Genomic DNA, 15,060 nt, shown 5'->3' on the forward strand with positions numbered 1-15,060 from the left:
TTCCTAGCGGTACCGATCTTCTGAGCCGCACTGCCTCAACCACAACACCGGTCAACGACTTGTGGCAGCTGATGCAGCTCCGCCGCAAGGCTCAGGCGAGTGGGGACGGCGTGTCCAAGGTGAGACAGGCTCTTCCTCAAAATGTAATTATTAATATCACACTGTCATCGCTGAGTCATAATTTTTATTCTAAATTTAAATAATGTCATGCGAGGACAGTGAAACTGAACATTGCTGCTGTGGCAGTGCTGCCTCCCCCCTGATCAACAGTCAAAACTGTTTTGAAACTGATTTGTCCGTGGTGCACAATTTTGCTTGTCATAAAATAGGGGCCAAATCAGTTTTTAGGAATCTGTCAAACAATTTTGTGATAAAGAAAAATGGCCACAATGGTCAAGAAATAGGATTATATTACAGTTCCACTGGGTATTCTAGACTAGACATCCATCTTGTGACAGATGTTAGAGTCTGAGGTTTATTTACAGCAATGACAAGGGGAAGAGTTAAAGTTGGGAGGAGAGGGGATGAATGAGCCAATTGGAAGCTATGGATGATTAGATGGCATGAGGGCCAGATTGGGAATTTAGTCACAACACCGGGGTTAACACCCCTACTCATATGATAAGTGCCATGGGATCTTTAGTGACCACAGAGTCAGGACACTGAAAGACAGCCCTGGGACACTGAATCTCCTTAGACCAGAGGGAAGAGTACCACCTATTGGCCTTCCAGCAGCGTTCTGTCTCCCATCCAGGTACCGACCAGGACCAACTACCTAGTTTCTGAGGCAAGCCAGCAGTGGAATGCAGGGGGATATGCTGCTGGCAAGTGATTCAGCCCTCTTATCTGTATTAAGTCCTTGAGTGCTTGCTCATCAAAGCCCTGTCCCGCAGCTGGGGGCCTGTCTGTGTGGTGAATGGTGAGCATTTCAGAACTCTCAACACTGGATAAGGATATTGATGACAGAGCACAGCACAATAGGTGATGGGCACCACACTGTCTTCTCAAATGACCTCGCTGTGTCTCTGTTCCAGTTTCCAAAGGAAAGGCCACTCCCCAAAGATAGGCACCACTCCTGTGTTCCCTGTGTATGCTGTGGAACAAAATTGAATAGCTGAGTAGTACAGATCACTAGGGAGGCTGCTGAGAGGGGACGGCTCATTGTAATGGCTGGAATGGAATTAATGGAACGGAGTCAAACGTGGTTTCCATATGTTTGATGTGTTTGAAACCATTCCACCTATTCAGCTCCAGCCATTACCATAAGCCCGTCCTCCCCAATTAAGGTGCCACCAAACTCCTGGGGTGTACATGATTTAGAATCAGTATCGGTCCAGTACTTCATACCACACTCTGAACTGTATCTCTGCTGGTATCTGAAATGTCTGAGTTTGAAATATGGACACTGATAGAGACATGACAGTCTGTGTAAATAAAGCAAGTAGGAAGATGAAAGATTGCACAGGACTTCGCTATCTTCACTGATGTTGCCCAGACCTGCCCAGTTAACACTCAGGTGATATGAGGGAGGGACATCCAGTGGGTACAGGCGAAGGTGCCTCTGAAAATCCTCTGAATCATTAATGTATCCTGTGGGTATACTATTGTGGGTCAATACCAGTATCCACTGGCCCTGTCTGGACCTCTGGCCCTCGCTGGCCCTGTCTGGCCTTCTCTGGCCCTGTCTGGCATTCTCTGGCCCTGTCTGGCATTCTCTGGCCCTGTCTGGCATTCTCTGGCCCTGTCTGGCAGTCTGGCCCTCCCTGGCCCCGTCTGGCCTTCTCTGGCCCCGTCTGGCCTTTTCTGGCCCCGTCTGGCCTTTTCTGGCCCCGTCTGGCCCCGTCTGGCATTCTCTGGCCCCGTCTGGCCTTCTCTGGCCCTGTCTGCTATATCCCTTAAGACCCCACTAAGACACAATGTCCATCAGTTTCTGCCTCACAACTCATAGCAGCATATTGTATTTCCCGCATACAGGCCCTTAGCCAGGGTCTCTTTCTTCTTACCCCATGGCAGAGGTTATCAGGGGATTGTTGTGGTTGATAAAGGTGTCGCTGCTGTGACCCCACAGGGTACATGTCCTGGATCTGAGAGGGTAGCGAAAAGTCTGCCTGAGTGGCGCTCTGTGTTCACAGTGGCGTGGAAGGATTCCAGGCCACCGGCCATCTTAGTCAGAGCCAGTTAATGGCTGACTAAAGAGTAACCGGGAGGTAGAGTGGATGGCTTTCTTCCCAATCGCAAATAACTTCCTTATCGTTGGGACAGTAAAAGTCAGTGTACTTACATTATGTTAGTTACTCATTTCCTACCCCTTTTACTAGAGTTTTGCTTGTTGTCAGAAGGGGCTTGTATTTAGGTTGTCCTGTCCGTTACCATTTACAACATACTTGTGGGTGATGATGACCCAGATGTTGTGGCAGAAACAGGAAGGAGGTTGGGCACTCTGTCTAAACAACATCCTCACAGACCAACAGACAGGGTACTAGGGACATTGTGTCTGAGGAAGATACGGTTGGGGATGTCCCCTGGTTAGGGAGCCCAGCTCCTTTGAGGGAATAGGACGATGCATACATTTTGCCTACTGTTTGCTGATGTAGGCAATTATGATCATTTCCTGTGAACTCAATATGTCCAATCAGCCTCATGAGGAGCTTTTAAAGTGTCATAATAATCTCATAGGAAATTAACCATACCCTGGACCCACTCATCAAAATGTGACAAATACAGTTGATTGTCTCTCTCTTTGTCATTAGGGGTTGGGTTGGTTGCCAGGTTAGAATATTCCAGTGCATTTCCTGTTTACAAGATTTGATCATGTTTTGCCTAATCTCATGTCTCTGAGATGCTTGAGGCGATCAAGAAAAAGGTGGTCTCCTCCAGAAATTCCATACACGCAGGTCATATATCCCTTCCACGTTTACAGCTCACTGAACAACCTATTAGTTATTCAGCCATTTTTTTGACGGCCTGTGCAGCTCAGTGGAGTCGCTATGCGTCGTTTCATGTCTGGGTGCATTAGACAAACCCACTGGAACTCTGATCAATACATTCAAAGCCACCTGTTTCAACTTTGCTTAGTTAACACAACCTATTTCTAATTTGCAACACCCAGAGCACATGTGTGGGTTTACTCTGTCAACAAGGCCTCAGCTGTGTTAGAGAGTGAGTGGTTCCATATGGGCAGGGGTTATGTACTCTGAAAAACATGGATTATCTGGAGACAGACAGGTCCTACCGCTGCTTTGTAACAGCTTGTGTATCTCATCTACTGCATATGGATGGTGGTGTCCTAGTAACCTCCCATGTGGGGTGAAATGTCAACTGGATGGAGCCATGGAGAGGGGTTTTGGGATCCCTCCTAAATGAAGGGGTTTAGGATCTTCCTACTGATCTTCAAAGGAAGTAGCTTGGGAAATAGTCACGATATGGCTTTGGTCCGGGGATTTAGACCTTACTGAGTCCCCTGACCGCTTCAAAGTTTCACAGAGTCTTACTTTGGGAGATTAGAGAACTGGGCTAAGTCAGTTTCAAGTGTTTTGGGCATGAAGAGGCTGTGAAAAAGCTTTAGACCTAATGCTAAGAGATCACCATGTGTGTTGATTCATCCTGAATATGGCACAGTGATTTAGAAATGTTGGAGGTTTACCCAATACATTACTGGGAGCTTATATATCGCGTGTGCGACCCTCTATATTTCTATAGCCTACCATTCAGTCATCATAACAGAAACTGTCAAAAGGTAATGATTGTGTTAAGTGATCTGACCAGTGATGTGGGGTTCTTTGAGCTTTGAGTCCTTCGAACACACTCTGTTGTGTTTCCAGTCTATGTCGCTGATCCAGGATCTGCTGAAGGAGATCCAGGACCTGAAGGAGTCCAGAGACGACCTGAAGAAAGAGGTCAAGAGCCTCCAGAACCAACTCAACCAGGTCAGACACACATCCATACTGGCAAACCCTCATAGTGAGGAGGGATTGCAGATAGATAACATTTGGCATCTCCCTCATTAATCTACAGTAGGGGATATACCCAGTGCTCATCCCTAGGGGATCCTTCTCCATCTCACCACCCCACACAGTGGTGAAATATAGAGTCATGTAGAGCCCGATCCACCCTGGCCCTGGTCCCCTCCCTCCATCCCTCTTTGTAGGGGACATGGAGTCATACAGAGGGCAACAGCATCAAAGAGCCACAGCTTATCTCTGGCAACCTGGCCTGTCACTCACCCCAACAATAGAGTGAGGATAATAGGGATCATCCTACATGTCTGTTTCCATCTGGTAGCATGACGTTGCTCTGGTATTTTTGGGTCCCAGCTGAATATGAGTGAGCTGGTTGACAGAATCAACGAAGTGGAACAGTACTGCCACCGACTGGACAACCTGGACTCTGCCACCGTGAGTTGGAACTCAGGAGACTACTTTCCAAGCTCAGAAATTATATACTACATTGTTAAGAGGAGACAAACAATAGTATAGTACTGTAGTAGCTAACTCTAGTAAAAAGAGGTTAATCATGACTTCCTCTTTCTTGTCTTCTCTCTATCACAGAAAGAGCTGCAGGACAGAGTTGGGCGTTACCCAGACCCAGACGAGCTCATCCAGTGTGTGACCTGGGACATCATGCAGACCACCTTGGTTAGCGAGCAACAGAATCTGCAAAAGGCATGTCTTTTATGTCTTGCTTGAAAGAGCGAGATTCCTTTATCAAGCAATCATATACAAGACATAGGAATAGACATTAGCTTTGTGTTGATGGTAGCTATTTCTCCAATAGGAAATCAAGCACTCAGTCCCTGTCCCCACATCAGTTGTCATGACCACCATGACTCCTTTCAGCGTCTCTGCCAATGCCAATACTGGAGCTGCTGCCTTCACTCCTGGCACTGTCACTGTCAGCCAGCATGGGGGGGCGCTGCCCCAGCAGTCCCTCTCTGATGCAGCTGCTGCCTTCACTCCTGGCACTGTCACTGCCAGCCAGCATGGGGGGGCACTGCCCCAGCAGTCCCTCTCTGATGGAGCTGCTGCCTTCACTCCTGGCACTGTCACTGCCAGCCAGCATGGGGGGGCGCTGCCCCAGCAGTCCCTCCTCTGATGGAGCTGCTGCCTTCACTCCTGTCACTGCCAGCCAGCATGGGGAGGCGCTGCCCCAGCAGTCCCTCTCATTCACCCAGAGACAGTGGCCCCAGGCCCTGGAGGGATGTCACTGGGCAGGCTCAGTCCCTCTCTGATGGAGCTCCTGAGCACTGTCACTGCCAGCCAGCACCCTGCCCCAGCAGTCCCTCTCTGAGAGCTCCTGCCTTCACTCCTGGAGTCACTGCCAGCCAGCATGGGGGCACTGCCCCAGCAGCTGATGCTCTGAAGCAGGCAAGCGGGGCAGAGCGTTACCCAGAGACAGTGGAGGCCCTGAGGGCGTGGGCAGGCTCAGACACAACACCCTGGAGACCAGAGTAGAGCTGCTGGAAGCAGGCAAGGTTGACCAGGCCCAGCTCCAGCTCCTCCTGACATGGGTAAGATAACAATGTGGAGATTGGATAGTGTATGGCTATTCTATGTTTTCTTTTACTGAATTATGTATTTTTTGTGGGCTGACCATTTTTGTCCTGAATGTGTAGGGGACAGGGATGTGCCTGACAATCTGTTGGATCAACTGAATCATCTGAGAGTTCTGGTCGACAGCCTGATGGGTGACAGAGCCAAGGTGAGCTAGGAAGATCTACGCACGCATGCAAGCACACAAACACATTGTTGATGGCCCCATGTCCCTGTCATAGCTGGGAGAACTGGAGCAGCTGATTCTGAACATAGGAACAGTTCAGGGCTCAGAGAGAGGCTCAGAAACAGCCAAAGGGTCAGACAGTGAGGACTCCTCTGACTCTCCTAAGCAAGGACAGCTCAGACTGCAGATATTATACCTCAGGTAAACAATGACACAGGAGCACACAGGAAGGCTAAATAGAAATTATAGATAGTTTTTTATGGAAACTACATTTGACATCATTTGGTAGTCTAAGTAATTTGTAACACAGGAGGTTGGCGGTACCTTAATTGGGGAGAACGGGCTCGTGGTAACTACTGGAGCGGAATCAGTGGAATGGTATGAAATACATCAAACACATGGTTTCCAGGTGTATGATGCCATTCCATTGCTCTGTTCCGGCCATTATTACGAGCCGTTCTTCCCTCAGCAGTTTTATGGCCAGTTGAGATGTGGTAGTTTTCCATTGAAGAGAGGTGGTGGCCTGCTCCTCATGGCCTGGTGCACCTGTTCCACCACTCTGTGTTCAGGAACGCAGTGCAGAAAGTGGAGGAAGAGGTGCTACTGCTGAAGACTGAGAACACATCAGCCAAGGCTGAGCAGAAGACCAGGAAAGACAGACAGCTACAGGATCAGGTTAGACAGACAGACAGACAGACAGACAGACAGACGGACAGACAGACAGACAGACAGACAGACGACAGACAGACAGACAACAGACAGACAGACAGACAGACAGACAGACAGACAGACAGACAGACAGACAGACAGACAGACAGACAGACAGACAGACAGACAGACAGACAGACAGACAGACAGACAGACAGACAGACAGACAGACAGACAGACAGACAGACAGACAGACAGACAGACAGACAGACAGACAGACAGACAGACAGACAGACAGACAGACAGACAGACAGACAGACAGACAGACAGACAGACAGACAGGACAGGCCAGACAGGGACAGGTCAGACTCAGACAGACAGACAGACAGACAGACAGACAGACAGACACAGACAGGACGGACAGACAGACAGACAGACGGACAGACAGACAGACAGACAGACAGACAGACAGACAGACAGACAGACAGAAACAGACAGACTGTAGAATAGACAGAGACAGACAGACAGACAGAATGACAGACAGACAGTGGACAGACAGACAGACTCACACTGCCCAGACTCACCGCAGATGGACAACAGACGAGGCAGACTGGAGGACAGACAGACGACAGACCATTCCAGTGCATATAGACGACGTCTAACACCTAAACCTTCCCAGAGCATCATCCAGCAGGAGCCCCAGGGAACATGCTGGGAGGACATGATGGCGTCCTCCTCCTCGCTGCTCTCCCAGACAGACAGACAGGACAGGCAGGCGGGCAGCAAGGCTCCACGTGCCCCTCCTGCTCTGTAGACGTGAGCAGGAAGGTCAGCCAGCTGTTCCAGCGCTATGAGAATCTGCAGGGCCTGGACAGATTCATGAATCAGCAGGGAGGAGGCAGACCTGGAGCAGAGGTACTATAGGCAGGGCAAGGATAGAGGTTGAAACAGAGTAGCAAAGGGTTTTAATTAAATAATGGGTCTGTTATGTTGAACCCTGAGGGAGGGATACGTTTAGAGATGATATGTAAGGGAAGCTCTATCAGGGCAGCAGTGTTGAAGGGAAAGGAGTGTTTCAGTGCCAGGCTCTCCATGGCAGTGGGGCCATGGCTGTGTATTACAGACATAGAACCCTGTCTCTCTGTGTTGTTTCTGCCAGAGCTCAGAGCTGATGAATGACGTTCAAGCCATCATGCAACTGCAGGCTGAGTGTGAGAAGCTCCACGGGCACAGCCGACCACCTGATTGAGGAGCACGTCCAGAAACAGGTCCACATCGACGTGAGTCTGGGAGGGAGGGCCATAGGGGAATAGGAGATGCTCCATGCTGTACTTCTGTTCTAAACCACAGAATAATGTCTTTCTGTCACAGCATCTGTACAAGTCCATGGAAGAACTGGACGAGAAGAAAGCTGACAAAGAGCTTGTGGAGATGGAGATTGAAATCGTAAGTCTCTCACCACAACATGGCATAGTTTATCTTTCCCTCAGTGTGTTATACTCAACTCAGGTGAACTCTCACAAGTTCTCGTCTAGACAAGTTCTCTAGTCTAGACGAGCTTCCACAAGTCCATTCAAGACCATAGGGGTACCTACAAATCCCAACATGCTCAAGTTCACCTGTACCAGCCCATGCTAAACCCTACCAAGGCCATACAAGTCACCACAAGCCCATACGTGTCCATACACAAGTTCATACACATATGTATTTATCCCTACAAGCTCACACAGGTTTCAACTAATCCTTAAAGTTAATACAGGCTTCACCTAATCCACAAGTTACTATACAGGTTTCACCTAATCCTTACAAGTTAATACAGTAGCTTACCTAATCCTTACAAGTTAATACAGTTTTTGAGGGAAAATTAATACAGGTTTCCTAATCCTTACAAGTTAATACAGGTTTCACCTAAGCTCAGAGTTAATGACAGGTTTCACCTAAGCCATACAAGTCCATACAGGTTTCAGTGTTATAAATACTACAGGTTTCACAGCCTTACAAGTTAATACAGGTTTCACCGTCCTTATAAATACATACAGGTTTCCCTAATCCGTAAATCCACAGGTTTCACCTAATCCACAGGGAATACAGGTTTCTCCTAACCCTTACTACATACAGGTTTCTAACCACAGATAAATCCTTTCTTTCACCTAATCCTTATAAATCCATACAGGTCTCACCTAATCCTTACAAGTTAATACAGGTTTCACCTAATCCTTATAAATCCATACAGGTCTCACCTAATCCTTATAAATCCATACAGGTCTCACCTAATCCTTATAAATCCATACAGGTCTCACCTAATCTATAAATCCATACAGGTCTCACCTAATCCTTATAAATCCATGACAGGTTTCACCTAAGTTCCTTATAAACACAGGTCTCTAATCCTTATAAATCCATACAGGTCTCACCTAAGTCCATTATAAACCATACAGGTCTCACCTAATCCTTATAAATCCTCAAGTTCACCTAATCCTTATAAAGCCATACAGGTCTCAAACCCACCTTAAATCCATACAGGTCTCACCTAATCCTTATAAATCCATACAGGTCTCATACTTATAAATCCATACAGGTCTCACCTAATCCTTATAAATCACACAGGTTTCACCTAATCCTTATAAATCCATACAGGTTCACCTAATCCTTACAAATTAATACAGGTTTCACCTAATCCTTACAAGTTAATACAGGTTTCACCTAATCCTTACAAGTTAATACAGGTTTCACCTAATCCTTACAAGTCCATACAGGTTTCACCTAATCCTTACAAGTTAATACAGGTTTCACCTAATCCTTATACAATCCATACAGGTTTCACTAACCCTTACAAGTTAATACAGGTTTCACCTAATCCTTATAAATCCATACAGGTTTCACCTAATCCTTACAAATCCATACAGGTTTCAACTAATCCTTATAAATCCATACAGGTTTCACCTAATCCTATAAATCCATACAGGTTTCACCTAATCCTTATAAATAATACAGGTTTCACCTAATCCTTATAAGTCCATACAGGTTTCACCTAATCCTTATAAATCCATACAGGTTTCACCTAATCCTTATAAATACATACAGGTTTCACCTAATCCTTACAAGTTACATACAGGTTTCACCTAACCCTTACAAGTTAATACAGGTCTCACCTAACCCTTATAAATCCATACAGGTTTCACCTAATCCTTACAAATTAATACAGGTTTCACCTAATCCTTACAAGTTAATACAGGTTTCACCTAATCCTTACAAGTTCATACAGGTTTCAACTAATCCTTACAAGTCCATACAGGTTCACCTAATCCTTACAAGTTAATACAGGTTTCACCTAATCCTTACAAGTTAATACAGGTTTCACCTAATCCTTACAAGTTAATACAGGTTTCACCTAACCCTTACAAGTCCATACAGGTTTCAACTAACCCTTACAAGTTAATACAGGTTTCACCTAATCCTTACAAGTTAATACAGGTTTCACCTAATCCTTACAAGTTAATACAGGTTTCAACTAACCCTTACAAGTTAATACAGGTTTCAACTAACCCTTACAAGTCCATACAGGTTTCAACTAATCCTTACAAGTTAATACAGGTTTCAACTAATCCTTACAAGTTAATACAGGTTTCACCTAATCCTTACAAGTTAATACAGGTTTCACCTAATCCTTTATAAGTTAATACAGGTTTCACCTAATCCTTATAAGTCCATACAGGTTTCACCTAACCCTTATAAGTTAATACAGGTTTCACCTAATCCTTACAAAGCCCACACTAGTACTGCCATTGCCCTGATGGCATCTCCTCTCTTCCTGTAGAAAGCAGACAAGCGTGCCCTGGAGACCAAGGTGAGCCGCATGCAGTTTGACTCCATGACAGAGGAGCTCAACACCATGTTCCAGGAGCTGCTCAGCAAGATCACCGGCCAGGAGCAGGACTGGCACAAAATCATCGACAAAATCTCCACCGAGATGGAGTGCAAGGTGGGACTGAGCAGGAAGTTACCCTGCTAAATGGATGTTTATATAATAGGCCTACATGTCCATTGATATGCGCCACACATGTTATTACTATGCTATCACCAATACATATATCTTACAAGTCTGTATGTCACACGTTTTTAAGTGTCTATTTTATGAACGTGTTTATAGTGACAGATGGCATTGTTTGTAAAAATCTCATGGAATGTCTGTCTGGTGTGTCTGGTGGTAGTTTATATCTTTGGCATCCCTGTTGTACATCTGTTGTCTATTTGTGTAGCTGGACCGGATTGAGCTGGATCCTGTGAAGAAGCAGCTGGAGGACCGCTGGAAGAGCATCCGTAAGCAGCTGCAGGCCCAGCCTGCCCCGAAGGAGGACGACGCTGCAGGCATCAGGAAGTAAGTCACATGTCACTGGTCACAGCCAGGCCCAGGAGGGATGATGGCTGGATAAGTCCAGGTTCCTCTATGGAGTTCTACATAATCATGCGTTCATTGTCTTCCTGTGTTTAGCGTTCATTTTATCTCTGTCTATATTCTGTCTATATGTCTATGTTCTGTTTGTATGCTGTTGTTTACTCACTGTGTATGTACAGTATATACTGTATTCTGTTCCTAATATACCTACTACTGTACACACTATTTTCCTTCCAAGTTATATACTGTCTATACACACCACGTATTTATATTCTGGATTCTGACATATATATTACATTATATTATATCTACTTAGGATTGTTAATTGGACTTGTTCTGTCATTTCTTGTTTGTTTCTTGATTGTTTGTGTATTTGTATTGTATTTGCTAGACATTCTACTGCGCTGTTGGAGCTAGAAACAAAAGCATTTTGCTACACCTGTTATAACACCTGCAAATCTGTGTATGCGACCGATAAAGTTGGATTTGATTTGTCTTTGTTACGTCCCTTTCATAGACAACTAGTGGCAAGGTTCCACTGCATCTCCTGCGACCGCCCAGTCGATATGCTTACCCCAGGACCGTAAGTAAATGATAATAATGTCCTATTTTTATACAGTACACACAGACATTGTGGAAATTGAAATAATAGGAATATGGGGCTGTTTATTCACCTACCTCTCTTTCTTCTTTCTCTCTCCACTGGACAACAGGCACTTGGTCACCCTGCCCTCCACTCCTGGCCTACCCTCCCACAAGTCCAACCGACCGTACACCATCTATGAGCTTGAGCAGGTTCGCCAGCACTGCAGAAGGTGAGAGCAGACAGTCAAACATCACAACTGAAACTCTTACTTGACCCCATTTTAACCAGCAGGGGGTGCCAGTGTCCCAATATCCAATACACAGTGTAGTCGACTTTATCCTACCCCAAAGACCTAACACCCACACTAGATCAGCCAGAAGTGTTCCATAGTTACAAGTGTCTGACATTAGCTGGCTCTCCCTCCATCTCAGCCTGAGGCCAGGGACCAACCACAGCCACTTTGAGATGGCCAGCTCAGAAAGGGCCATGATGCAGGTGCAGCGGATCCACACCATGATGTGTAGGCAGATAGAGAGAGTGCAGAGCCACCTATCTGGCCCAGAGCGCACCTACAGCCAGGGGGCTCTGAGGGAGATCGGGAGCTCCCGCTATCCACACATCCTGAGCCCACTGCAGAGGACCAGCCAGAGTCTGCCTAAGCAGTGAGTCAGTCAGTCAGTCAGGCCAGGGTCAGGCAGGGAAGGCGGGAGCACATGTATTGAAACAGGGGAAGGACCAAAAAGTTGTCTATATTGCTTTGTTATGGTTTAGAGAAGTGTCAGGGAGGCAGGGTGACCAAATTTAACTACAAACTATAAATATTGTACTGTCAGGTCTGTTTAAAACCTCTAGAAGTGTTCATCTTCCGACCTTCAACCTCCACTCCTGTGTCCATCCTAGCGAGCGCATCCCTGAGATGGCGGACTACAGTTACCTGGCCATGTCCCAGAGCTGTGGAGGCAGCCACACCGTGACCTACCCCAACCGCCGCTACACCCGCCTGCAGCACTTCAGCCACTTCATCCAGGCTGAGGAGGAGACACCGCCCATCTCCAGCTCCCCACTGCGCATTCAGGTGAGTGAGACCAACCTCACCTACTGTGGGTTACTGTACTGACAGACAACTAGACCACTGCCAGCCCATACGAATACACCTGGTCAATCACGTTTGTTGAGCCATTTATACAAGTTATCATGTTATCGGAGTATAGTTGAGGTGTATTTGACAGTTGTTAGGTATGCAAATTTTGACCTTGTCCTTGTGTCTATTGGTTGGACATCCTGGGTTGGACGGACATATCTACAAGGGCCGCCTGAAAACCAGATCGGTCAAGACTGTGGATGCCAGACTACCCACCATCTTTCCTAAAGACGGTACAGGGTTCTGGACTGGGATTATATTCAGCTCTACTCTACAGTACTGTGTATTTTTAGAGTAGAATTACATGTATTGAAAAGAAAATGGAATCTGGACAATTGTGAACAAAAGCTAGACTACTTAATTCATGTTACTCAATTCAAGCAACTGCAGTGCAGTAAAACTATTCCCACTGGTCCATTTTGTATTTTTATGCCATCGCTCCAAAAAGTTACCTAATGTTAAGTGTGACATGTCTGCATGCTGTGGGCAGCTGTCATGGTCCGGGCCTGGGAGAGAGGTGATGTCCAGACTCCAGTTCTGACTCCTCATTGACAGTGAAGCACACTTCCGAGGATTCACTGTCACCCCTAAGCCCAGTTACACAACGCGTCTTAAGATGATGATCACACCGTGCCGTCTGTCCAGGCCCCAACTGCCCTTAGCCTGTTTCCTCTCTCTCGCTCCCTGGACCATGTGTCCAGAGTTGGGCTCGCAGTGCAGGGATGCAGAGATAAAGAGTAAAAGTGTGGGGAGGAAGAGTGAGTGGGGACATCATGGTGAAGGGTCAGGAGAGAATGGGGAGGAGACTGAAAAGTTAGGTTGGGTTGAGAAAGAAAGTGGGCTGTTTGGTTGGGAATGAGAATTTGGATACAGTACAGTGTTAAAGTGGTGTATGATGAAGGATTAGGAACGAGAGTCTGGAGAAGGACGAGGGTGAGGAGATTTAGGGAAGGAGAGAGGAGCTTAGTTTATGGGAGGGAGTATTTTACGAGGGTTTAAGGAAGTGAGTTAGCAATAAGAATGGGCTTGCAATGGGGTTGGGGGAGGGGCTCTGGTTGGTATAGTGTTCCACACTGGAAAGAACCCAATGTTACTATGTTATAGAAGATCAGGCCTGGTGTCTGTAACAGACTGTAAATATAACCTGGGGTAACACTGCTTGCATTCCATCATTTCTATCTTAATATCCTTTTCATCTGTTCATACAAATCAAGCCCTGAAGGAAGAATGAGGGAGATATGCTGTCCTGTTTTATGCCTGAGATTTGGTGTTGTGATTCCCAGTAATTTATGAGACCATTGAATGAGTCAAAATAGTATTGAAAGAGTATTTTTCTCAAGACTTGGAAGAAGGTGTATGTCTGGTATGGGTGTGTAGGTACAGTATGGCTATGGTTGTGGACCCCACCACACCCATAGCCATGTCAAGGTCGCGATGTGACATTGCTGTTTTAATGACAGCAGGCATGTGCAAGAGCAAAGACAAGATCATGTGCTCCCAGTTCCAGAAGCCTGGCTGCCCAGAGCCGGGCTGTGTGACCCCTGTGCGACCCCAGAGTGCCAAGACCCAGCGCAGCCGCTCAGGTAGGTAAACACCAGTGTCATTACCCATTTGCAACATATAAACCAATTTCACTAACTGGAATAGTGATTACTATGGAATGGAACTGAAATAACACTCACATGGAAATAGCATTCTTCTTTGCGATTGCTGCTGTGCAGCTGTTAAGGTTGATTGTAGCAGACACCTGAACCCTAAACCCTGACCTTTCCCCCTTCCTCCCTTTATCTCCCCCAGCCTCAGGCAGCTCTGTGCGGGACCGGCCCATGTCTTCTTTAGGCTGCCTGTCCCAGGCTACCCTTCCCCAGAGCTCGTCCCATGCTGACACCACCAGCGAGCTGCTGCAGCAAGATCTGGAGCTTCACGTGGACCTGAGCCAGTCGGAGGAAGAGCCTGTCATCATCCTGTAGGGGGCGATGGAGAGCCCCACACACCTTATTTTAATAAACCGTTTACAGCAGCAGCAGGAGGATATCCTGGTCTCCATTTTGTAACGGATGCATACAGACGTTGTGAAAATCAATTCTGATATTAGTCAGTTAGGTTATTTATGGATTGTAATGGAAGAACACAATTCTGGGACCTATGAACACTGTTTCCATGCAACAAAATAGCTGAGTCACATTTTCAAAGTGTAGCTTTACAGGTCAGATACCTTACGGGTGGCTACATTACGATTTTGGTTTATGATGCCTGATTTTCAATGACCTTCATAGAGAAGCTTTCAGGCAGGTGACCTCAAATACCAGACTGATGCAGAACAATACCACCATGGAGCAATTCATTTGACATATAGGGTCTTATAGAGCGGTATCATTAAGGGCTTGAAATGTCTTCCCTCTCACAGACCCAATTCTCTAGACAGTTTCCTAGAAGGATGGCGGGCTTTGCTTACACACATTTTGTGTCAATGTGAAATATGATGTATATTTATCTATCCATGCCTTACACACCCAGTGGCCAGTTTATTAGGTACATCCATCTAGTACCGGGTCGGACCTCCCTTTGCCTCTA

At 46.4% G+C, this 15,060-nt stretch overlaps 2 protein-coding genes across 2 annotated transcripts; both read left to right on the forward strand.

Annotated features, from left to right (window-relative positions):
• The first annotated feature begins 3,808 nt into the window (after window positions 1-3,808).
• Window positions 3,809-5,091, forward strand: LOC112235032. Its single transcript, XM_042327895.1, has 4 exons — window positions 3,809-3,926; window positions 4,314-4,394; window positions 4,548-4,661; window positions 4,774-5,091. The coding sequence occupies exons 1-4, from the start codon at window positions 3,825-3,827 to the stop codon at window positions 5,089-5,091; spliced, it is 615 nt and encodes a 204-aa protein (XP_042183829.1). The 5' UTR covers window positions 3,809-3,824.
• Window positions 5,092-7,606: 2,515 nt separating this feature from the next.
• LOC121847292 (glutamine-rich protein 2-like) lies at window positions 7,607-14,533 on the forward strand. The gene is made up of 10 exons (XM_042327896.1): window positions 7,607-7,643; window positions 7,735-7,809; window positions 10,181-10,345; window positions 10,623-10,741; window positions 11,277-11,342; window positions 11,473-11,574; window positions 12,246-12,420; window positions 12,575-12,719; window positions 13,947-14,069; window positions 14,284-14,533. Exons 2-10 carry the CDS (start codon window positions 7,750-7,752, stop codon window positions 14,454-14,456), a joined length of 1,128 nt encoding a protein of 375 aa, XP_042183830.1. The 5' UTR covers window positions 7,607-7,643; window positions 7,735-7,749; the 3' UTR covers window positions 14,457-14,533.
• Window positions 14,534-15,060: the final 527 nt, after the last annotated feature.

This window comes from Oncorhynchus tshawytscha, linkage group LG09 (assembly GCF_018296145.1).
Source record: "Oncorhynchus tshawytscha isolate Ot180627B linkage group LG09, Otsh_v2.0, whole genome shotgun sequence".
In the NCBI taxonomy this organism is placed as follows: Eukaryota; Metazoa; Chordata; class Actinopteri; order Salmoniformes; family Salmonidae; genus Oncorhynchus; species Oncorhynchus tshawytscha.